The sequence below is a fragment of the Carassius gibelio genome, chromosome A6 (assembly GCF_023724105.1).
Source record: "Carassius gibelio isolate Cgi1373 ecotype wild population from Czech Republic chromosome A6, carGib1.2-hapl.c, whole genome shotgun sequence".
Classification (NCBI taxonomy): domain Eukaryota; kingdom Metazoa; phylum Chordata; class Actinopteri; order Cypriniformes; family Cyprinidae; genus Carassius; species Carassius gibelio.
In genome coordinates, this window is record NC_068376.1 from 31,641,610 (window position 1) to 31,665,221 (window position 23,612).

Sequence of the window (23,612 nt, forward strand, 5' to 3'; positions counted from 1 at the left end):
ATTTAAGACCGTTAGTCTAAAGTGTCTGTTATCTTGTTTTACTGACGTCTCTTCTGATGAGAACATAAGCGTCTGTCTGTTTAGGTGCTCGGAAGACTTAACTGTCCCACTACTCTTGTTCTTGTAGAAGAATGATGTATTTATAATTGTTTTATTAATTTCTCTGGTGTGTGAGATGTAAACTCTGGTTGTGTTCGTCACACAGGCCGTGCGCTGCTACGAGTCTCTCATCCTGAAAGCAGAAGGAAAAGTGGATCCCGAGTTCTTCTGCCAGCTGGGTCACTTCAATCTCTTACTGGAGGATTATCCGAAAGGTGCGGAGGAGCGCTTCACACGCCTCGTGCTCTGAACCCATCCACACAAGCTCTGAGGAGCGCACCCTAACTCTGTCTTCTCTTGTGTTACAGCGTTATCAGCGTACCAGCGCTACTACAGTTTACAATCAGACTACTGGAAGGTGAGCAGTTCAAACAACCGTGTGTGTGTGTGTGTGTGTGTGACAGCACACTGATGTGGTCCTCACTCAGGTCCTGTGCTCAGCCTGATTAGTTTAGTTAGTGTGTGCATCATAAGAACAGAAGAGTGAACTCAGAGATTGGAGGAAGAAGAGTTAAATGTAAGTTCAGCTTCCATATCGGTTTGGTGATGTAATAGTGAGTGTGTATGTGTGTGTGTGTGTGTGTGTGTGTGTGAGACTGTGTGTGTGTGTATGTGAGACTGTGTGTGTGTGTGAGAGACGGTGTGTGTGTGTGTGCGCGAGACTGTGTGTGTGTGTGACAGACTGTGTGTGAGAGACTGTGTGTGTGTGTGTGTGAGACTGTGTGTGTGTGTGTGTGTGCGAGACGGTGTGTGTGTGTATGTGAGACTGTGTGTGTATGTGAGACTGTGTGTGTATGTGAGACTGTGTGTGTGTGAGACTGTGTGTGTGTGAGTGTGTGTGTGTATGTGAGAGACGGTGTGTGTGTGTGTGTGTGCGCGAGACTGTGTGTGTGTGAGAGACTGTGTGTGTGTGTGTGTGAGAGACTGTGTGTGTGAGAGACTGTGTGTGTGTTTGTGTGAGACTGTGTGTGTGTGTGTGTGTGTGTGCGAGACGGTGTGTGTGTGTATGTGAGACTGTGTGTGTATGTGAGACTGTGTGTGTATGTGAGACTGTGTGTGTGTGAGACTGTGTGTGTGTGAGACTGTGTGTGTATGTGAGACTGTGTGTGTGTGTGTGAGAGACGGTGTGTGTGTGTGTGCGCGAGACTGTGTGTGTGTGTGAGAGACTGTGTGTGAGAGACTGTGTGTGTGTGTGTGTGAGAGATTGTGTGTGTGTGTGTGTGCGAGACGGTGTGTGTGTGTGTGTGCGAGACGGTGTGTGTATGTGAGACTGTGTGTGTGTGTGAGACTGTGTGTGTGTGTGTGTGTGTGTGTGTATGTGAGACTGTGTGTGTGTGTGTGTGTGTGAGACTGCTTGTGTGTGTGTATGTGAGACTGTGTGTGTGTGTGTGAGACTGCTTGTGTGTGTGTATGTGAGACTGTGTGTGTGTGCGAGACGGTGTGTGTGTGTGTATGTGAGACTGTGTGTGTGTGTGAGAGACGGTGTGTTTGTGTGTGTGAGACGGTGTGTGTGTGTGTGCGCGAGACTGTGTGTGTGTGCGCGAGACTGTGTCTGTGTGCGAGAGACTGTGTGTGTGTGCGCGAGACTGTGTCTGTGTGCGAGAGACTGTGTGTGTGTGTGTGAGACTGTGTGTGTGTGTGTGTGAGACTGTGTGTGTGTGTGTGTGTGAGACTGTGTGTGTGTGTGTGTGAGACTGTGTGTGTGTGTGTGTGTGTGCGAGACGGTGTGTGTGTGTATGTGAGACTGTGTGTGTATGTGAGACTGTGTGTGTGTGAGACTGTGTGTGTATGTGAGACTGTGTGTGTGTGTGTGAGACTGTGTGTGTGTGTGTGTGTGAGAGACTGCTTGTGTGTGTGTATGTGAGACTGTGTGTGTGTGCGAGACGGTGTGTGTGTGTGTATGTGAGACTGTGTGTGTGTGTGAGAGACGGTGTGTTTGTGTGTGTGAGACGGTGTGTGTGTGTGTGTGCGAGACGGTGTGTGTGTGTATGTGAGACTGTGTGTATGTGAGACTGTGTGTGTGTGAGACTGTGTGTGTGTGAGACTGTGTGTGTGTGAGACTGTGTGTGTGTGAGACTGTGTGTGTGTGTGAGACTGTGTGTGTGTGTGTGTGTGTGTGTGTGTGTGTGTGTGAGACTGCTTGTGTGTGTGTATGTGAGACTGTGTGTGTGTGCGAGACGGTGTGTTTGTGTGTGTGAGACGGTGTGTGTGTGTGTGCGCGAGACTGTGTGTGTGTGCGCGAGACTGTGTCTGTGTGTGAGAGACTGTGTGTGTGTGTGTGTGTGTGTGAGACAGTGTGTGTGTGTGTTGATTAGGGCTGGGCGAGAATGATAATTATTGCGATTTAAACAATTTTTTTTGATAAAACTATAGCAATAGTTGGATAAATGTTTGATAAATTATGTTTATGCACCAAAAGCAGAAGGAAGTTAAATCTATGAATCCGTGATGTAGCTCATTTACTGTAGTGACACTAACTTCACCGTGGTATTGTGAGAGAGATTCATCATGTTTTATATTATTAATGTAGACGTGTATTAACTGGTAAAGGAGTATTAGAATATAATTACAGTATTTTTTGTGAGTAAGCTAAGCTTTTTGTGCATTACAAAAATAATTAGACTCCTGTTTTTCATAGTTATTTAGAAAGCATAGTTAGATTTCTACCGTGGTATTGTGGTCCTGAATGTGGTTTTAACTGGTTTTCATGATCTAAATACACATTGCTGCTGTGGAAAACCAAGGGTTAATTTTAATAAAACACAAACAGTCAGAAGAATAATATCTCTTCATATAAAAATGAGGTTTTACGATGTTTAGATCTTGCTGTTTTTGATACTGAACTTAAATGTAGATGTGACATTAACTCAAGCTCAGAAGCTCAAGTGATGCTAATATTGCAGCACTGCGCTGAAGAGACGAACACACACCTGTCTCATCATCTCAAACTCTCACTCATTAAAACACGCAGAAACTAACACATTCGTTTTATAAGAGATTTGTTTCGTTAAGGTAAAATGAATAGAAAAAGTGTTTGACAATTAAGAAATAACTCTAAACACAGTTTGAAATAGTGTGATAATTTTGTGTCCCAAAATTTTTGGGGTTTTGGCGTGTGTTTAATCGGGTGTTCTCTCGGTCTGATGTGGACGTCTGATGATGTTTGCTCTGAATCTCTTCCTGCAGAATGCTAACTTCCTGTACGGCCTCGGGATGGTGTACTTCCATTACAATGCGTTTCAGTGGTGAGTGTCCGCACACGAGCTGGTCTGGAGAAACACACCGCTGTCGTTCTCGTTTAGCTGCTCGTGTGACGAGGTTAACGAGCTCAGAATGGTGTCGGGGGGTGTTTGACGAGTGTTGTGTTTGGTCTCAGGGCGATCAAGGCGTTTCAGGAAGTGCTGTACATCGACCCCAGCTTCTCTCGCGCTAAAGAGATCCATCTGCGTCTCGGCCTGATGTTCAAAGTCAACACGGACTACGAGTCCAGCCTAAAGGTACGACACGAGCCTCTGTGTGTTTCTGTGATCTACATGGAAGCATCTATAAACTCTTATCTTCAGTCTGTCACCTGATGTGATCTCTGACATCTCTCTTAGACGGAGGACATCTGCTGTTAATCTAAACACCGTTACGCTTTACAGGAGACATTTACTATTAGATGAAGTTTTGTTGTTTCTGTCTCATGTCGTTCCTGTTAATGTGGGATGTGCTTTGACTGTCGTCTTGAGCTGAAGCTTCATCAGAAGTAGCTCAGTTTGCTGGATGTGTGTTTTTACTACACTCTTTGTTTTGGGCTGATGAACTGCAGCGTAAGCGCTCTTTACTGTTGTCATGTGTTCATCAGAGGTTAGGATGTGAGTCTGGTAATGATCTGCTCGTCTCCTGTGTGTCCGCAGCACTTTCAGCTGGCGCTCATCGACTCCAATCACTGCTCTTCATCCAAAGCTGAGAGTAAGTACAGCACACTTCTCCAGATGATGTCACGTTACACACACACACACACACACACACACACACGTCACGTGGAGACACTGAGTAGATACTGCCATCAGTTATAGGACACATGCGCTTAGAATTATTATTATTATTATTATTATTATTAATAGTAGTAGTGTTGAAAAGTGAAAGTGAAGTGTGTCCCATATTTAGGAGAAAGTGCTGCTGTTTACTGTGATCAGACAAACCATTGTCTCCTAAAAACCCCACAGATGACTTCACATCATCACTTCGTTTTGCTCTTATTTCCTGTGACTGGTTGCCTTGGAAACACCAATAGCATCAGCTGCTGACATAGTTGTGATTCTCTCTCTCATACACACATACACTTTCTCTCTCACACACACACACACACACACACACACTTTCTCTCTCTCTCTCTCTCTCTCTCTCTCTCACACACACACACACACACACACTTTCTCTGTCTCTCTCACACACACTCTCTCTCTCTCACTCACACACACACACACACACTCTCTCTCACACACACACTCTCTCTCTCTCACACACACTCTCTCTCTCTCACACAAGCCCCTTTCACACTGCACGTCGGACCCACAATATTCCCGTAACATTGCCTGGTCGCCTTCTGTGTGAAAGCAACCACGTCCCGGAATTGATTACCGAATTGAACCCGGGTCGGGGACCTAGTAACATTACGGTAATCGATCCGGAACGAGCGCTGTGTGAACAAAAGCCAGATCTAATTCGGTATCGAAGTGATGACGCGCGTTATCGCGCGACTCTTTTTCCGGCTGTTTTGAAGGAAGATCAACATTCGTGATGAAAACATATGTGCAAACTGTAATGAAGCAGAGATCAGTTAGTTCCTCACTTTCCGCGCTGACGCAGAGATCGTTTGCTTGCTTCAGTTAAAGTATAACGTGCCTAGCGTTGTCGACTCGTACATTATACGTCACGCGCTGATGTCACGTGTCGTTACGGGATCTTCAAGGGTTGTGTGTGAAAGCACGCACATATACCGGGTCATCACTGGCAGTGTGAAAGTGCCAAATCTAGCGACCAGGGAACAATTACAGGAACACTTTACCCCTGTTTTTGCCAGAATGGCAGTGTGAAAGGGGCTACACACACACACACACTCTCTCTCTCTCTCTCTCACACACACACTCTCTCTCTCACACACTCTCACACACACACGCTCGTCCAGGGGCATTAGAGCCGTCTCACCTGCGTGTCATTCACTGGTCAAAGGAAGATGTTTCTCACGATCGTCTCCATCAGAATCATTCTAATAGAAGATGTTCTGTTCTGAATGTGCTGCTGATTGTTGTCTCTGTCTCTGTTTGTTTGTAGTTCAGTTCCACATCGCGCATCTATACGAGATTCAGGTGAGTCCTCTATTAAAGTCTCTTTCTTGCGCTGACCGCACACATGACTCAGTTCTGCTTGTAACTGATGGTCAAGCATGAGATCGTGTTCGGCTCGTGTTACCATAGCAACGGGAGAGGGGTGTCACATGACCGGAAACATGTGTCGAGTCGAGTGTTGTTTGAGTGTGTGTAGATGTCAGAGACTCGGCGTGGTGTTCACGGTCACTGATGAAGGTCCTGTCTGCTTGTGTCCCGTCACAGAAGAGATACCGCGCAGCTAAAGAGGCGTACGAGAGTCTCCTGCAGACGGAGGACTTACCTGCGCAGGTGAAGGCGGTCACCCTACAGCAGCTGGGTAAGAACACACACGAGCCTCCTAATATCCACAGACCGCTTCTGTGACGTCTGGAACAAGTGTTTGATCATGTAAATCTGGGAGCTTGACCGATGCAGGAAGGGCCTGACAAAACGATCCTCAGAGCTGTTTATCTGGAGCACAGTCTTCTGTGACGCATGACCAGCAGTTCATTCACCCACGAGTCGAGAAGGTCGTTTGCTTGTGAACTCAAACTGCTTTAACAAAAACATGTGGTTGTAGATGCCCCACTGAACTCTGGTTAGAGGAACGAGTCTGTGGAGATGAGCCGTATGTGGTTCGTTCTGTCTGAAGTGTCTGTGTCTGTCAGGCTGGATGCATCATACGGTCGAGCAGCTGGGAGATAAAGCTAATAAAGACAGCTACGCCATCCAGTGTCTCCAGAAATCCCTGGAAGCCGATCCGAGCTCGGGTCAGTCCTGGTACTTCCTCGGCAGGTCAGTCACACGTCTGTCTGCACACGCGTGTTCTCCCGGGCGGCTGTGACACATGCTCTTACACACATGAGGTTTGTTTGTCTGTGCAGGTGCTACTCCAGTATTGGGAAGGTCCAGGATGCATTCGTCTCATACAGACAGTCCATCGATAAATCAGAGGCCAGCGCAGACACGTGGTGCTCCATCGGGTGCGTATCCGTCTAAACCTGCAGACACTCACACACGATCAGTCTTCGGGCATCATTACTAGCCCTCGAGACGCTTCTGAAGATGAACAGCTCTTGCAGTCGTGGTTTATATGTGGCACGTGTCTCCAGCTGAGAGTTTGGTGTGCTTTACTCCATCTGTGAGGATCGGAGACTAATTTAAGTCACTGTTCTCTGAACATGTTCTGCTGTGTTTCTCAACGCATCACATCTGGTGGATTATAAAGAGTTTGCTGTTCTTTTAAAATGGTTCTTGAGTTTTAATTGCGCTGGATGCTGAACGGTGACGTGTGTGTGTGTGTGTGTGTGTGTGTGTTTGCTCTGGCAGAGTGCTGTACCAGCAGCAGAACCAGCCCATGGACGCTCTGCAGGCGTATATCTGTGCTGTGCAGCTGGATCACAGTCACGCCGCCGCCTGGATGGACCTGGGCACGCTCTACGAGTCCTGCAACCAGCCGCAGGACGCCATCAAGTGCTACGTCAACGCCACGCGCAGCAGAACCTGCAGCAACACACCTGCGCTGGCGGCACGCATCAAATACCTGCAGGTGAGAGCCACACACACCTGTCCTGACGAGCCGTGCGCTCCTCTGTCTGTGGGTCACCCTACCTGTTGCATTTGTTCTGAATATCTTCAGTTATTTGTGTCTCAGTCAGATTTCTTTCACCTCATTCCTGGTGTGTGTGCGTGAGTCTCTGGAGCTAGAAGGCCTCCCTAAATCTAGACTGGTTTAACATCAGGCCGCACTGCTCTGTGTTTGAACTGTTCCTCCGCAGCTCCTCAGATGGCTGTTTACATGTCTTTCTCACGCGTTTTCATCCTAGGCTCAGTTCTGTAACCTCCAACACAATAGTCTACAGAGTAAAAGTAAAATGCTTCCTAGTATTGAGGAAGCCTGGAGCCTCCCAATCCCAGCAGAGCTAACGTCCAGACAGGGTGTCCAGAGCACAGGCCAGCAGGTGAGACCAGATAGACACACACGCTTGACCTCTGACCCTTAGAGTGCCCCTGCACACACACACACACACACACACAGCTGGTGAAACCACGCTCCTGCTCGTTGCTGCACAGTAAGGGTTAAGCTGAACATGTCTGTGTGGGTATTGGAAGTGTTTTGGGAGTCCTTCTGTAAAGCATGTGTTTTCGACAGCGAGCGAACAGTAGCGTGGTTTCTTCAGCGCTTCAGTAGTGTAGCTCCACACAAACACACTCCTGGGTCAAACATGTGCTCCAGTTGGCTGAAGGTTCGAGCGCCTCGTCCTGCTGTTTTCACCCAGAGGTGTGTTTGTGCTGGACTCATGTGCCTCTAGTTCCTCAAACACTGACACAGTCCGGCTGGAGTAGTTCCTAGTGTGTGTGTGTGTGTGTGTGTGTGTGTTCATGACTCAGTACAATGAGACGTGTTTCTCTCATTGATACTGAAGCTCTCGCTCATAATAAATGTTTTATGTTTCTGCATCTTTTCTCTGTTCATTTGTTGTTCTTGTTTTGGGGGGCAGCGGGACATGTGCTAACAGCTCTTATATCAGCCAGGTCTTCAGCACAGGTGGTGTGTGTGTGTGTGTGTGTGTGTGTGTGTTAAGAGGTTGTGTTCATCGATAGACAGCGTCTGGAAGGTCAGTCTCGTCCTCTAGCGCCACCAACAGCTCAGATTCTTACATGTTTTGACCAATAAATTATGAACTGAGGAATGGATCCTCTTCAGATTGTTAGGTGATGTAACTTTAAAAGCTTTCAAATTTTTTCTTAAACCGTTTAGGAAGATGACAAAACAGTCAGAGCTGTATCCATGTTTATTGACCTGATATCTGTATTATTGAAACGATGCTCTGCGTGTAGTTTAATCCAGTTATACCAAACTTTTTTTGATCAGAATCACTTTACGTGTTTTATTCTCTGAACGACACAAAATGGCTCATAAACACAGGGCTTTGTTAACGGTTCTGTGGATACACTTTTCAACTGAATATGATCTGAACAGACGAGCTTTAGAAGGCCTCAGGTAAAGCGCTCAAGCGTGTAAAGGTTGTATATCACGGTTTATATCGCAGCTCTGTTCCTCAGCTGACCGCTGCTTGTACAGAGAGATGTTAAAGATGAGCAGATTGATCACGCTTCGTGTTAGTGTCATCTCTCTCTTCACTGGTGTAGATGTTCTGTCTCTTCACGTCTCTCTCAGGCGTGTAAAGCTCAGCCCGGGTCATCAGGCTCCGGTCAGTCTCTGCCCCCCCACGTCAGTCCGCTGGATCAGGCTGATGGTCAGTCCAGTCCAGCCAAGAGGAAGAGGACCGCCAGCCCTGCCAAGGTGTGTGCTGCTCTTCCTCCGGTCAGCACGCGGCTGATGTAGTGACCGCAGTAATAAACGCATCTGTGTGTCTCCTCTCCTCAGAGTTCTGCAGAGTCTTGGACACACAGTTCAGCACATCCTCCGACGCCGAGCTGTATCCTGTCTCCTCAGAAGCTGCAGGTGAGAGCATCAACACCTCACCATGAGTCCTGAGCTTCATTACTGCCTGGAGACTCTGATTGGCCGGCTCAGGTGTGTTGTGATTGGCTGGCTCAGACTCTGAAGCTGACCTTCTGATGTCACATCATGAGCATTATTGAGCTGTTTTGGGTAGATGACCTTTATTGTGAACACTGAAGATCATTGTCAGTGGTTTTAATAGGGCTGGTATCGAGTTTGATACTTTAGGCTTTGTTTACACTAAAAACAATCCTCATCCATACTGGCATTTCAGAAAAGATCTCTATCCACACTAGATGACCAAAAACATACCAAAACTAACATACGTGACCCTTCATACACACTAGCATCATGCTACACAAGATTCATGCTTCGCTTTTACTCAGAACTCATTTTAAAGCATCAGTGAGTGTTTGTAATGACTTCCGATTGTGATCTAATTAGGGTTTTGGTTATATAATATTGCTGAAGTATATTATTTGTAGCCTTTTAAATCAAGCTAATCGCTACACCTGTGTAGCATTTCTCTTGTAAACACTGTATAATGAAAATAGGATCTCATGAAAATCACATTCAGATCTTCTGCTGTTGTAATGTTGTGTTTATTAGCTTCATGTTTTCTGTAGAAATGTAGTTTCTGGGTTTCTTATGTACAGAGCTGGGCGGGTCATGAACCTGTGATATATGATTGACAGATGAGCAACGAATCAATCAGAGAAAACGCTGCTCGTCAGTAAATCAGTGGAAAATGAATAAAAATTATGATTCTAATCTGTGTTTTAAAATGAAACCCATCAGTGTAAACGAAGCCTAAAAGATTCAAATGGTTTGCACTGATTAGCGAGTTCCATTGTGACGAGTCTGAGTCAATAAAAACATTCATAAAAATATATATTATCTTATTAGGGCCGTGACTCGATTAAAAAAACTTAATCTAATTAATTAGAGGCTTTGTAATTAATTAATCGAAATTAATCGCATTTTAATCGTATATAAATATTTGACCTGAGAACAGTGAGAAGTATTTTTTTTTCACATGGATTTATAGTATACCATTGAATAATGACTGAAAGTTTAAGCAACAAAATATTGTTTATTTTTGTTCAGCCAAGTCTAGCAGACCAGTGCAATTTTTGCCATGAAGTGTAACAATAGCATATTTAGAAACAATTTAGAAAAAGTACATTTCAGAAATTCAGGAAGCTTATAGGTGCTGGAACCTTCTGTAAAGAGTTTTTTAAGTAAAACACGATACTGTCAATTACATTCAGAACATTGGAAACACTGACTATTAGAAAACATCTCTCTGTTGCTTCAGAGGCCATAACATACTAAGCCCAACTCTCAATAACCTTGGCCAAAACAATAAAGAGTTCAACATAAACTGTTGCACCAATTAACGCGTTACAGTACCGGCCCTAAATCTTATTAAAACTGATTTAATAAAATTGGTGTCGAAAGAGTTAAGGAACTGGTATTGAAGTCATGGTATGTGTATTTAAATGTTAATGATGGGTTTAATCGGCTGGTCATTGTGTTGTTCTGCTCAGTTGCTGGAGCAGTTGCGAGCGAACCGGTCGAGTCTGAATCCGCTTCAGCTGCAGGTGTTGGAGCAGACGGAGGCTCAGCTGTCCGCCGTGCACCAGGTACATCAAGACTGCGGTGACACTGTGATTACAAGCCGTGTGTTTGACTTCCTAAATTTACAGCTGGTTGTAATTTTGACCTGCAGATGAGGCCAAACTCTTCTGGGCAAACACGACCCACGCTCCCCAACGGCCCTTCACTGCCCGCTCACGCTGTTCCTCGCGGCTCGGCTTGCATCGCTCAGACGTTGTCCAACGGGCCGCTTCCTCCTGGTCCCCGCTCCGGCCCACAGCCCTCTTCAGTCGGCAATAATCACACGCCGGGAGCCAGAGCGAACGGAGACGTGCCTTACCTGCATCCCAACACACTACCTCACAACTGCACAAGCCCAGGAGACACCAGGAAGAGCCAGCATCTCAACTCCGCTCAGGTCCGCTTCTGCTGAGTAATGTACTCTAAACTGAGTTTGACAGAATAGAAATAACCTGTATTCATGCCCCCGCCTCGTTCGGGTTGTTCACACCTTTCAGAGATCATGATCTGCTCCGAGAGTCAGAGACACAGTTAAACATGTGTCTGAATGAAGCCGGTCTCGAGCTCTCGAGTGTTGTGCTGTGATCCACGAGAGCAGATGTCTTTGTCAAGAAGATCTTAGGCTCATTCCCTTATTAATGTGTTCAATTATTATGATTCCTCTTAGACGGCCTATTATAATTTGGCTATTATCAAATTGCTTTGCTATTTCACTTCAGCATCTCACTTCACACGCGCACACACACACACACACACACACACACACGCGCACACACACACACTTGCAAATGAGATTAGAGCCTGTGGACAGTGAAGGAGTCGAACATCATCTGCTGATGAACAGTATTTCATTGCACTTATGATCCTCACTAACGGAGCTCATGTAAGAACGCATCTCATTCATGTTTCTGTGGTGGGAAATTTAACGTCCTCCAAATACATGAACTAGCCGTTTTAAACATTTTTATATTCAACATGTTATATTATGAGTATGTATGAAATATTATTTTGATTATTTGTGCTCTCATAGGCTGTCTCTCGCATGGACCTGCGTTGTTTAAAATACTATATAGATATATAAAATACTATATAATAACTAGGGATGCACAATATTGGATTTTGGCCGATATTCGATATGCCGATATTTTCTAAATAATTTTGACCGATATCGATATATATACAAATATATACTGATATATTTACAAATATATACTGATATATTTAAACTTTAATTTTACTGAAGAGAAATCCATGTATCTCTTCTGTATTGATTCTACCATAAATTTATTATTTTACAAATGTAGACAGACATTCACATCTGAAAAACAGGTCAATTATTTCACTTGGAGAATATCGGTTTGGCTCATCGGCAGAAATATTCATATCGGCCCATACCGATGATGGTCATTTTAAGCTTTTATCGGCCGATACCGATGTTGTGCCGATATTATCGTGCATCCCTAATAATAACCTATGACAAGTACAGAACCCCCCCCCCCTTGCATGATAATATATCTGGGCCTGAGATATGACTTTTAAAAATGAGCGTATCGCCCAATACAAGTCCAGAAACGGCTTAATAATGCACTCATCTGCATCTGCTTTGTGATCTGAAAAGTGATTCCATTATATCATTGTTTTCCTCAAACACAAGCCTTTGACCCTTTCACTTCCATGTTTAGCTGTGCCTCACATGACTTTCCTCTTAAAGCAAGAGACCTCTATAGCCCCTTTCACACTGCACGTCGGACCCGCAATATTCCCGTAACATTGCCTGGTCGCCTTCTGTGTGAAAGCAACCACGTCCCGGAATTGATTACCGAATCGAACCCGGGTCGGGGACATAGTAACATTGCGGTAATCGATCCGGAACGAGCGCTGTGTGAACAAAAGCCAGATCTAATTCGGTATCGAAGTGATGACGCGCGTTATCGCGCGACTCTTTTACCGGCTGTTTTGAAGGAAGATCAACATTCGCGACGAAAACATATGTGCAAACTGTAATGAAGCAGAGATCAGTTAGTTCCTCACTTTCCGCGCTGACGCAGAGATCGTTTGCTTGCTTCAGTTAAAGTATAACGTGCCAAGCGTTGTCGACTCGTACATTACACGTCACGCGCTGATGTCACGTGTCGTTACGGGATCTTCAGGGGTTGTGTGTGAAAGCACGCACATATACCGGGTCATCACTGGCAGTGTGAAAGTGCCAAATCTAGCGACCAGGGAACAATTACAGGAACACTTTACCCCTGTATTTGCCGGAATGGCAGTGTGAAAGGGGCTCATGAGAGGATCATTAGCAAATCATCTGATCACATTATTTTCCTTGAGTTTCCATTGATTCTGTCATTTTCCTGTTTATTTCTGTGAAGCAGCTCTGACACGATCTGTATTGTATAAAGTGTGGTAGACACAAAGGGGATTTGACTTTGACTCTTACTTTTGTATTTCCTCCCGATTCAGGGGCTTCAGAAAGGTCAGGGTTCACATTGGGCAGGTCCTAATGGAGACCGGACTCTCTCTTCCAGCGGTTCGGCCGACGGCGGCCCTCACAATCAGGTCGGACATTCAGCCACGACCCCAACGGAGCCCGCTGTCAATCATCTGTCCCCCCCTCCCCCCTCCTCTCAATCTACCTCAGGTGCGCCCCACAGCACCGCCCCGACCAAAGACAGCGCCGCCCTGCAGGCCAACGGTTCCACTGCCGCCAACCACCACAGTCCTGACCGCACGCCCACTTCCACGTCCGGTTCTCCGGCAGCTCCTTCCACAGACAATCCGCAGCTCTCCGCTGATCAGGAGGTCAAGGAGAGTCCAGCTGTGAGCTCCAGGGTGAACCACGTCCACCCGGCTCCAGGCAGCTCCAGCGCCTCTTCTCCTGCCTCCGCCCTGTCCACCTCGTCACCGTCACCCCGCTCCACGGAGCCCACGGCCAGCCTTAACAAGCCAGGCTCCGCCGTCACCGTTAACGGGAGCGGGGGGGGAGCGTGTTCAGACTCTCAGAGTCCGCCGGAGCTGTGCATCAAAACATCCTCCGATCTCAAACCCTCACACTCGTCCTCCACCGTCTCCATTTACCCCACCTCAGCTGATGTCCTGAAAGCCTGCAGGTACACTTAACCCCCCCGTGGACTGAACTATCCCCCTCTAGTGGCGGCGCATGTTGTTTTACTGCTACCATTTGATTGGTCTCGACACGATTGTGTTTAATGCCGTTCAGAATCCACTTTACACACCGCAGACGCACAGACAAACCTGTACATGCTGCTGATTGGTTAAAGGTCTGGGTGCAGATCTAACATAACTGCACACCAAACATGCTCTTTACATTCGTTTAGGATTGTTGTTAATACTGTTAGCACAGCGAGTTACACAGCATGTTCCTGCTTGAGCCGAACGGTTTGAAAAGAAAATAATAAACTCGGAGCTAAAAGCGAGTTCTTCCACCGCTGCAGGAAAAAGGACACAGAAACACAAACTGACAGACATTTCATACATTATATTTTAATATATTTTAAGTGCTTAAGTATCACATTGTGCTTGTGCAACAAAAAAAAAGAAATGCAAGCAGAATTTTAAACTTTAATTTTTAAAACTTGTCCTCTGCGTAAAAACATATATTTCTTCATGTCTAATGTGATGTTTATTGACAGGAATCTGCGTAAGAACGGTCTGTCGAGCAGCAGTGTCCTGCTGAACAAGTGTCCACCGCCGAAACTTCCTCCTCCTCCGTCACCGCCGCTGGATAAAGACAAGCTCAACCCTCCGACGCCGAGCATCTACGTGAGCGCTGCATGCATGGAAACATTAACCGTGTGTGTATGTGATACAGGTCTAATGCAGTCGTGTGTGTGTTCCTGTTTCAGCTGGAGAATAAGAGAGACGCGTTCTTCCCGCCGCTGCACCAGTTCTGCACCAATCCATCCAACCCTGTCACCGTCATCCGCGGCCTGGCCGGAGCCCTCAAACTGGGTGAGAGCGCACACACACACACACACAATCCCTTACACACACACACACACACACACACACAATCACTTACACACACACACACACACACAATCACTTACACACACACACACACACACAATCACTTACACACACACACACACACACACACACACACAATCACTTACACACACACACACACAATCACTTACACACACACACACACACACACACAATCACTTACACACACACACACACACACACACACACACAATCACTTACACACACACACACAATCACTTACACACACACACACACACACACACACACACAATCACTTACACACACACACACAATCACTTACACACACACACACACACACACACACAATCACTTACACACACACACACAATCACTTACACACACACACACACACACACACACAATCACTTACACACACACACACAATCACTTACACACAATCACTTACACACACACACACACACACAATCACTTACACACACACACACACACAATCACTTACACACACACACACACACACACACACATAATCACTTACACACACACACACACACACATAATCACTTACACACACACACACACACACACATAATCACTTACACACATAATCACTTACACACGCGCACACACACATAATCACTTACACACATAATCACACACACACACATAAGGCCAGATGTGAATTTTTGTGGGAGTCACACATTTCTCTGCAGTTTCCATGGCAACTATAAAACCGATGGAAAGTTTTCTCTCCATTGTTGCACAGAAGTCAAGGACGTTTGTTCTGTTTCTGGATGAAGTGCAGAGTTCTCTGATTTACAGCTCGTGCTCGTATTATAGAGCCGTCACCAACCTCAAGAGGGTTTGACACTTCTCTCTGTTGAACATGGTCCGTCACATTATCAAATCAGAGAGAGAGAGTGTGTGTGTGTCACATTATCGAATCAGAGAGAGAGAGTGTGTGTGTGTGTGTCACATTATCAAATCAGAGAGAGAGAGAGAGAGAGAGTGTGTGTGTGTGTGTCACATTATCAAATCAGAGAGAGAGAGAGAGAGAGAGTGTGTGTGTCACATTATCAAATCAGAGAGAGAGAGAGAGAGAGTGTGTGTGTGTGTGTGCGTGCGCGCGTGTGTGTGTGTGTCACATTATCAAATCAGAGAGAGAGAGAGAGAGAGAGAGAGAGAGAGAGTGTGTGTGTGTGTGTGCGTGCGCGCGTGTGTGTGTGTGTCACATTATCAAATCAGAGAGAGAGAGAGAGAGAGAGAGAGAGAGAGAGTGTGTGTGTGTGTGTGCGTGCGCGCGTGTGCGTGTGTGTGTCACATTATCAAATCAGAGAGAGAGAGAGTGTGTGTGTCCCATTATCAGATCAGTTATTAGGTGCTCTATATTGTATGAATGCAAGCTATTCTCGCTACACAAGCTTGACTTCAGATTTAAATTTTTAGCACAAAACAAGATTATTTTATCCCATATGTCTTAAACGTGTTTCTGCAGGCATAGAATGGTCAGTTTTCTGTTTCGGGTCAAGTACTGTCATAGTGGAGCACATTTGGAAGTGTGCTAAGCAAATTAAACTGTTGGCAAGTCTGTGTTTCCTGTGAGTCGTGTCATATATGAAACACAAGCATGAATCCTGTGAGAAAGGCAGGTTTCTGATCGCTGTGGTTGAGACTCTTGTAGATCTCGGATCATGTCTGTGTCTGTAGATCTGGGCCTGTTCTCCACCAAGACTCTAGTGGAGGCGAACCCGGAGCAGCTGGTGGAGGTGCGGACGCAGCTGTGTCAGCCGGCCGATGAGAACTGGGACGCCAGCGGTCAGAGGAAGCAGTGGCGCTGCGAGAGCATCCGATCCTACACCACCATCGCCAAATACGCTCAGTACCAGGCCGCGTCCTTCCAGGAGTCTCTGCGGGTGAGACACACAAACACCCGCTCACACCTCATCAGAGTTCATTAGCTTTAGCGAAGGGATTCTGCATATCCACCTGCTGTGTTTGTGTGCTTTCAGGAAGAGAATGAGAAGAAGGGCCAGAAAGAGCTGTCAGACTCTGAGATGACATCATCAGAAGCGTGAGTGTCACGTGTGTCACATGCTTTAGCTGCGCAGACGTAATCCTGCGCTCACTCTTCTCTTCTGTCAGTGTTTCCAGGAGGAGGAAAGGTCCGTTCAGACAAGTCAAGTTTGGGACTAACATTGATGTCTCTGATGAAAAGAAGTGAGTCTTCATGTATTTTCCTTATTGCACTTTATGTATATTGAGAAAGTGAGTGTTTGTTTGTATTAGCACGCAGGGATTTCAAGCTCAGAACAAATAACAAGACCAGTTTTTGAGTTTAATGTGTCTCTGAATGCAGTTTAAGCTGCTGTGTCATGAGGTTAGCTAGCACATCTGCAGCTCAGTGTGTGTGTGTGTGTGTGTGTGTGTGTGTGCGTCTGACTGTGCTGCCCCCTGCAGGTGGAAGCTGCAGCTGCAGGAACTGAGTAAACTGCCTGCGTTCGCTCGTGTGGTGTCTGCTGGGAACCTGCTGAGTCACGTGGGACACAGCATTCTGGGTATGAACACGGTCCAGCTCTTCATGAAAGTCCCGGGCAGCAGGACTCCAGGTGAGACGCTGCTGTTATCGTGACGCTTCAGAAGCGCAGTGAAGTGAATCTGCAGCAGGTCACATGATCTCTCTGTTCGTGTTCAGGTCATCAGGAGCACAATAACTTCTGTGCCGTCAACATCAACATCGGGCCGGGCGACTGCGAGTGGTTTGCCGTGCCGGAGCCGTACTGGGGCGTGATGAGCGAGTTCTGTGAGAAGTACGTGACGTTTGTGAGTCGCTTCAGAGCTGACCGGCTCTCCTGAATGATTCGTTAAATCACGTAACGGATCTTAAATCTCGTCTGTTTGATAATAAACAAGTGTCTCTCTTACAGGAACAACATCAACTTCCTGAAGGGCTCGTGGTGGCCGAATCTGGAGGATCTGTACGAGGCTAACGTGCCGGTGTACCGCTTCATCCAGCGTCCTGGAGACCTGGTGTGGCTGAACACGGGGACGGTGCACTGGGGTCAGGCCATCGGCTGGTGCAACAACATCTGGTGGAACGTGGGTCCTCTGACCGGTGCGAGCTCAGCAGGACACCACCCGTGTGCACATGTTCAGTGTGTGTGCCTTGTGTGTGATTGCTGTGTGTTTCTGCTTCCTGCAGCGTATCAGTACAAGCTAGCCGTCGAGCGCTACGAGTGGAACAAACTCCAGAGCGTCAAATCGATGGTTCCCATGGTGCACCTGTCCTGGAACATGGCCAGGAACATTAAAGTGTCTGACCACAAGCTGTTTGAGATGATCAAGTGAGTGAGGTTTCCTCGACCGAAGTCTCGTCTCTGATCCGGATCGAATGATCAAAGCTGTGTGTGGTTCACAGGTTCTGTCTGCTGCGGACGCTGAAGCAGTGTCAGACCATTAAAGAGGCGCTGGTGGCTGCTGGGAAGGAGACGGTGTGGCACAGAAGAAGCCGAGACGAGCCGGCCCATTACTGCAGCATCTGTGAGGTGAGTGCTGGACTCTACAGCAGAAGAACTGACCGCTCTCGTCTCAATCACCTTCCTGTGCGGCTCTCTTCCAGGTGGAGGTGTTTAACCTTCTGTTTGTGACGAGCGACAGTTACTCCAGGAAGTCCTGCGTGGTTCAGTGTCAGGATTGCGCTCGGAAGACCAGCGGTGACCTCGACGGGTTCGTGGTGCTGCAGCAGTTCAGGATGGAGGACCTCATGCAGGTCTACGACCAGTTCTCATTAGTGAGTATCAACATGATCTAGTGATGCTTTATATTCGTTTGAATGGAGACGTGTGTGTGTGTGTGTGTGTGAATCATAACGCTCTGCGCTCACTTGTGTTTAGGCTCCTGCTCTGCATTCGTCTGCTTCTTGACATTAAGACGCCGAACATGTGGAGAATATCACATTACAGGACCATTTCTGATATTCAGGACCGTGGTGCTCGTCTCTCGTGTGGCTGGTGACCATCGGAGAGCACGAGACCCTCGACTCAAGTGACTGTGTGTCTATGCAACCTGTTCATAAACTGCAGCGTGTGACTGTGGCCTGCGGGGGGCGCTAGTGAGGGACTTCCTGTCTACACACCTCTTCCTGAACGGCCGCTCACCTCTGCTTCACGTGAGGAATTAATCACAACAGCTGGGGAAGATATTGTGGGAAGCTGGTTTTGTACATATAGTGTGTCCCAGCTGGCATCGTCACGTACAGACTACTGACTCCAGACGCTGTTCTGTATTTGGTAACAAGCTGAAACCTGGCGTCTCTTTCCTCGTGTCTCAAGGGTTCGCCTTCACCGAGGAGAGCTAGCCCACTCTTTTTATGCTAGATAGTGATTTTACGATGACTTTGGATGGCAAAATCTACAAAAAACACACAAAAAAACAATATTTGTAATGTGAAAAATTAGGTGATCATTTTTTACTGCTTTTGTTTTAGCGGTCTCTCGTTCTTTTGACACCATGGTCAATATTTTGTTTCTTAGGTAAGAAAAAGGAAAAAGCATAACAGCCAAGTCACAAAGAAACATGGGTTGCACATAGAGTAAGGAATAAAGTGTCTGTTTTCTCCTTCCTCGTTTGTTTCTAATCCTGATGTACATTTACACTATTTATAAATACATATTTATTGCTTGAAGATATTTGTGGATGGAATGCTGTTATTTTTCCCAGAGTACCTGCCATTAAATTTGAAGGAGTTTGGTCATTTAACTACTCCTGCATTTTTCTATATAGAATTAAACCGCTTAGTAAGCATTGTACAGAAACTATAAAGTTGTTTTATTGTTTGAAGAATGTTTTATGAGTTATTAAACAAGTTGTCAACATTTTCATGCACTTGTATTGAATATGAGCCAATATGTGAGAATGCTTGGCTTAGCCTCCTCTTTAATCTTTATAAAATAACATTATTGTACACAATGGCCCATCAATAACTTAAGATGCATTTCTGCTGTTGTTGGGTAGGACCTTGCTGAACTCTATACAGTGGTTGGTGTGTCTACACTCCTGAGGTTGGCTGCCATTGAGCGTTTGAAAGCTCCAGAAAGGTTGAAGTTCATCGTTCTCTCAAACACTTACTAATGGCCTCATTGTTTAGGTCAGTCGTGTCTGCTGGTTCAGTGCTGCATGTTCCTCGTTCTCTCGGAGTAATGCACCTGTGGAGCAGACCTTCCTCCTGACGTCTTGTGGTTCAGCAGGCGCTCGATCGAGGCTCTGTCTCTGAATAGTCTCCTCTTCTGATGTGTGGTCAGTAATGGCCTCTTCTTTCCGTTATTTGTCCTTTTCTCAATGTGTTGTTGTTTAATGGAAAGCTGAAGCTAAAGAGCTTCCTCTAAAGAAGAGAACTCCGTCATCCGTCTGTGTGTGTGTGTGTGTATGTGTGTAAGCGGGTGTGTAACTGTAACGGGGTGTGTGTATAACTGTGTGAGTGTGTCGTTGACACTGGTAACAGTGTGTGTGTGTGTGTGTGTAACGGTGTGTGAGTGTGTAATGGGGTGTGTGTATAACGGTGTGTGTGTGTGTCGTTCACACTGGTATCATATTTGTGCAGGTGAGCTGATAACACAATGCAGAAACCTGTTAATGAAGACATGCAGCACGATCAGATGGACACTGAACGATCTGTTCATATATTGTTGTCTTTAAATGGATTTATTAACAAATGGCTCCTCAGACAGAGTGACCATGTTTAGTCTTTATTGAATCATTTGAAGACTGACATGGTGTTAAACGTTTCCTGACTAAAAGCCTCCGGCGTTATGAAGTGGCTCTGAAACCCAGCAGACAATGTAGCTGTAATTTGACAAACACAGATCTCTACACTGTATGCCAGGTTCAAAACCACATCAGTCTCGTTTTCCTCCGTGGGTCTGGCTTTAGCTGCAGTGTTGTGAAGCGTTGCTCGATCACAGAACGCCATCAGAGACCCAGTAGCCAGATGTAGCTGCTGGAGGAGAACAGGACCTACACTGACCACTGAGCAAAGGATGGACGCCTCGTGCAGCTCTGCTCCGGTCTAGACAGAAGATAGACGACTGGGTTAACCAGAAACTGACGTGATCTCATGGACCCCACTGATACACTGAAGGGAGAATACTTCATGAGACGTATGTGATGCACCAACACAAGTGGATTAAACTGATCGAGGAACAGACTGGAAGTGAGTGTGAGGGGCAGATGTGGCCTGGAAAGAGTTCAGGGACCGCCGATGGAAAGTTAAACAGGATGGTAGCTCCATGATAAGGAGCGCTGACTCGTGTGTGTGTGTGTGTGTGTGTGTGTGCTCCGCTCGAGTCAGCAGGTTTGCAGCAGGCTGAGAGACGTCACGCTGCACCTAGAGGGAAATGCACAGGTAATGTTCAGTTATCAGTGATGACGATCGCTTGACCTCTTCATGCTGTCCTTCTCTTTCTGTCACATGACTGACGTGTGACACTCTTTTTCCACTCCGCTTCTCCTGTTTCCGTGATGTCACACGACTCAAGTTTTCCATGATTTGGCAGGAAAAGGACTGGAAGTCAGTGAGCGTGACGCTGCCGTCATCTCTGCTGTCCTTCACTAAATGTTTAGCACATCAGTAGGTCTGTCATCTGATACAGGATGCGGTCAGTCGGACGCTCCATGATGACCTGCGTGTGACCTCTGGAGATGTGAGAGGACAGAACAGGAAGTGTTTAAGCTCTAGGTAAAGGGGTGAACATGAGTACACGCTCCCTTCCGTGTCTCTCTCTCTCTCTCTACTCATTGTGTGACAGCTGCCGTTGTTGACCAACTCTTGAGCTCAGATGCAGTCCATGCTGTTCCTGGACGCACAGGGGTCAAGAACTGACCGCATTTCAAGACTCTTGGCAGGAAAAGCCTTCTCTTTCAGTGAAGTAGACATGCATCTTACAGCTTTGTTGTAAGGGGTGATAAGAGCAGCAGTGGTAACGCTGGGGTGTCGTATTTCACTACAGACACAGAGGCGTGGGTCTGACCAATCAGAGCGCTCGTCCCAGCAGCCCATTCATAAAAGCATGTTACCCTTCACCCACATGCTCTCGCTCGGCTTCCCTTCACGACACCCAGAGCAAGGACAAACACAATGACCACGTCTCAGACACTGCGTACAGTTTCTGAAACAGATCAGGCTCAGAGTCGAGAGAACGCTGATCAACATGTACATGAGAATATTAACTCTAGCTGACATTTACTGAAGAGCCCAGATATTATGGGTATCCCTTAAATAACATGAGCACATTAAAACCATATGGAAGATAAATATATGAGAATTTGTGGCTAATTTAAAATGGTTGGTAGATTGTAGAGTTTAGCCTTGTGTGACTGCAGCACATCAGTTCATGTCATAACTACTCATGAGTTTCATGGGACAGCCGAATCATTTCTCTGGATCCTTCAGGTGAACATCTGATGTGGAAGCTGATGGAAGCTGTGGAAGCACAGTGTTTCGGAGGGTAAGGGTTTGTCTCGTCCATCAGGATGATGGAAAAGAGGATTCTTCCCTTTCTGTTCTTCCAGCCTGTGTCTCTCACTCTTTCTCTCTCTGACCCTAAACCTGTTCCTCGCTGCTATCTTGAGTCGGCAAACAATTGCACAATCAAACGTGACGTGAGATACCTGTTTGCAAACCTCCTGTTTTCCACGTTCTTTCTCTTCTTCCCAGTGAATCCGGTCTGGAGTCTGGAATCCTGTGAAAGCATGAAGAAGCAGGTTAAGGTTAGTCTTTGTCGGCATCCATCTTGAGTTTAATGAGTAATCTGCTTCAAAGGCTGCCGTCAGAGCGGACCACTATCAGTCCACTCGTGTTTTCACACAATGTCTTCTGCTTTACATTAAATACTTCACCACACTTGATCCTGTTTCTCTGTTTGTCCATCTCAGTAATGTCAGATTGTCTCTGTCTGGCACAATAAAACCATGATGACTTTGCAAAATATAGCAGTACTCACATTCGTCCAGCAGAAACCTCTCTTCAGCTTTCATTATATCTCCTTCTTTCTCTTTCTTTCTTTCTTTCGTTCCTCTCCTCCAGTTTCACCTCACTCCCGATCTGTTCTTCTTTCACCGTTTTACTCCCACGCTGTAGTCGAGTCACATGTTGCCGGTCCGACCCCTTTAAAGAGAGGCGGGAGCTCAGGGGGGCGGTGCCTCTTCATTCTGACCAATCGTGTCAGAGGGGCGGAGCTTACCGTGGCTTTTTCTCAATGGGAAGGTCAGAGGCCTCATTCATTGAGAAAACAAAGGAATGTCATGTGCTGGAGAAACTCCTCTGATATAAAGGAGAAGTGAGTTAAAACATTATTCAGATAAAGGAAGCAGAGCAGAGCATGCTGATTCATGAGAAACAGCCGTTTCCAGTCCTTACTCTCCGTCTGATTCACTGCATCAGGTTTTCAGCAATATGCCCTTCATACTTTATTAGAAACTGTTTTACAAGAGCAATAAGAGACTTGAGGTGGTTATTCAGTCCGCTGTAACTGCATGCGTCTACAGTCAGTTCTGGTTAAAGTAGTTTATGTCTGTTCAGTGGTTTCTGTAAACGTCTACAAAATGTCTCCTGTGTTTTCCAGCTAATGGCTGCTTCATCACAGAAACGACTCTAGAATAATTCCTGCCACGCTGCTTGGCTCCTGCAAACCCATGACTCCTCGTGTGGGCGACAGCGTCTGGTGTGTTTTTGTTAAATATATTTGCAGAGATGTGGACTAATATGTCTGGAGTGGCCTTTTGTGGTCACTATGTCAAGTGAAGGCAAATTAAAAGCTTGTATTGTTAGCCGTAAACAATCATTTGATTTGCTTGTATGATGATAAACTGCTTCACTTAGGTCCCGAGGATTGGGGCTAAAAATGTCCCTGGACTTTCTGGACCACCGTAAACAAGCTCATTAGAACCATTTTAACACCACTAACTAATATACAAATATAACACAATTCAGAAATAAAATGCTATGAAATTCTTATTAACATTAATGACTGGTATTCTTCTTTACTGGTAACTGGGCGTTCCTGGTGTATTAGACAAATAGTAAATAA

The 23,612-nt window shown here is 46.1% G+C and overlaps 1 protein-coding gene and 1 long non-coding RNA gene across 5 annotated transcripts in view; one reads left to right on the forward strand and one right to left on the reverse strand.

Annotated features, from left to right (window-relative positions):
• kdm6al (lysine (K)-specific demethylase 6A, like) overlaps window positions 1-19,403 on the forward strand; it is a 26,287-nt gene extending 6,884 nt beyond the window's left edge. The window contains exons 3-30 of one of the 4 annotated variants that reach the window (XM_052600482.1): window positions 206-314; window positions 408-457; window positions 3,286-3,344; window positions 3,476-3,596; window positions 3,999-4,053; window positions 5,419-5,453; window positions 5,697-5,790; window positions 6,122-6,248; window positions 6,338-6,436; window positions 6,783-7,002; window positions 7,280-7,414; window positions 8,635-8,760; window positions 8,845-8,922; window positions 10,473-10,568; window positions 10,655-10,939; window positions 13,006-13,652; window positions 14,196-14,325; window positions 14,409-14,514; window positions 16,240-16,445; window positions 16,542-16,603; window positions 16,675-16,749; window positions 16,990-17,138; window positions 17,225-17,339; window positions 17,457-17,644; window positions 17,732-17,873; window positions 17,948-18,074; window positions 18,149-18,319; window positions 18,423-19,403. In XM_052600482.1, the coding sequence (XP_052456442.1) occupies window positions 206-314; window positions 408-457; window positions 3,286-3,344; window positions 3,476-3,596; window positions 3,999-4,053; window positions 5,419-5,453; window positions 5,697-5,790; window positions 6,122-6,248; window positions 6,338-6,436; window positions 6,783-7,002; window positions 7,280-7,414; window positions 8,635-8,760; window positions 8,845-8,922; window positions 10,473-10,568; window positions 10,655-10,939; window positions 13,006-13,652; window positions 14,196-14,325; window positions 14,409-14,514; window positions 16,240-16,445; window positions 16,542-16,603; window positions 16,675-16,749; window positions 16,990-17,138; window positions 17,225-17,339; window positions 17,457-17,644; window positions 17,732-17,873; window positions 17,948-18,074; window positions 18,149-18,319; window positions 18,423-18,452 (3,837 nt within the window). In that variant the 3' untranslated portion in view covers window positions 18,453-19,403. The remainder of the gene's footprint in view (window positions 1-205; window positions 315-407; window positions 458-3,285; window positions 3,345-3,475; window positions 3,597-3,998; window positions 4,054-5,418; window positions 5,454-5,696; window positions 5,791-6,121; window positions 6,249-6,337; window positions 6,437-6,782; window positions 7,003-7,279; window positions 7,415-8,634; window positions 8,761-8,844; window positions 8,923-10,472; window positions 10,569-10,654; window positions 10,940-13,005; window positions 13,653-14,195; window positions 14,326-14,408; window positions 14,515-16,239; window positions 16,446-16,541; window positions 16,604-16,674; window positions 16,750-16,989; window positions 17,139-17,224; window positions 17,340-17,456; window positions 17,645-17,731; window positions 17,874-17,947; window positions 18,075-18,148; window positions 18,320-18,422) is intronic. The other 3 variants (XM_052600483.1, XM_052600484.1, XM_052600485.1) reach the window with 3 other exon arrangements.
• A 2,732-nt stretch (window positions 19,404-22,135) lies between these two features.
• Window positions 22,136-22,657, reverse strand: LOC128016102 (uncharacterized). Its single transcript, XR_008184073.1, has 2 exons — window positions 22,527-22,657; window positions 22,136-22,265 (listed from the first exon to the last, which is right to left on the reverse strand). It is a non-coding gene; the product is annotated as an uncharacterized LOC128016102 (long non-coding RNA).
• Between the last annotated feature and the right edge of the window lie 955 nt (window positions 22,658-23,612).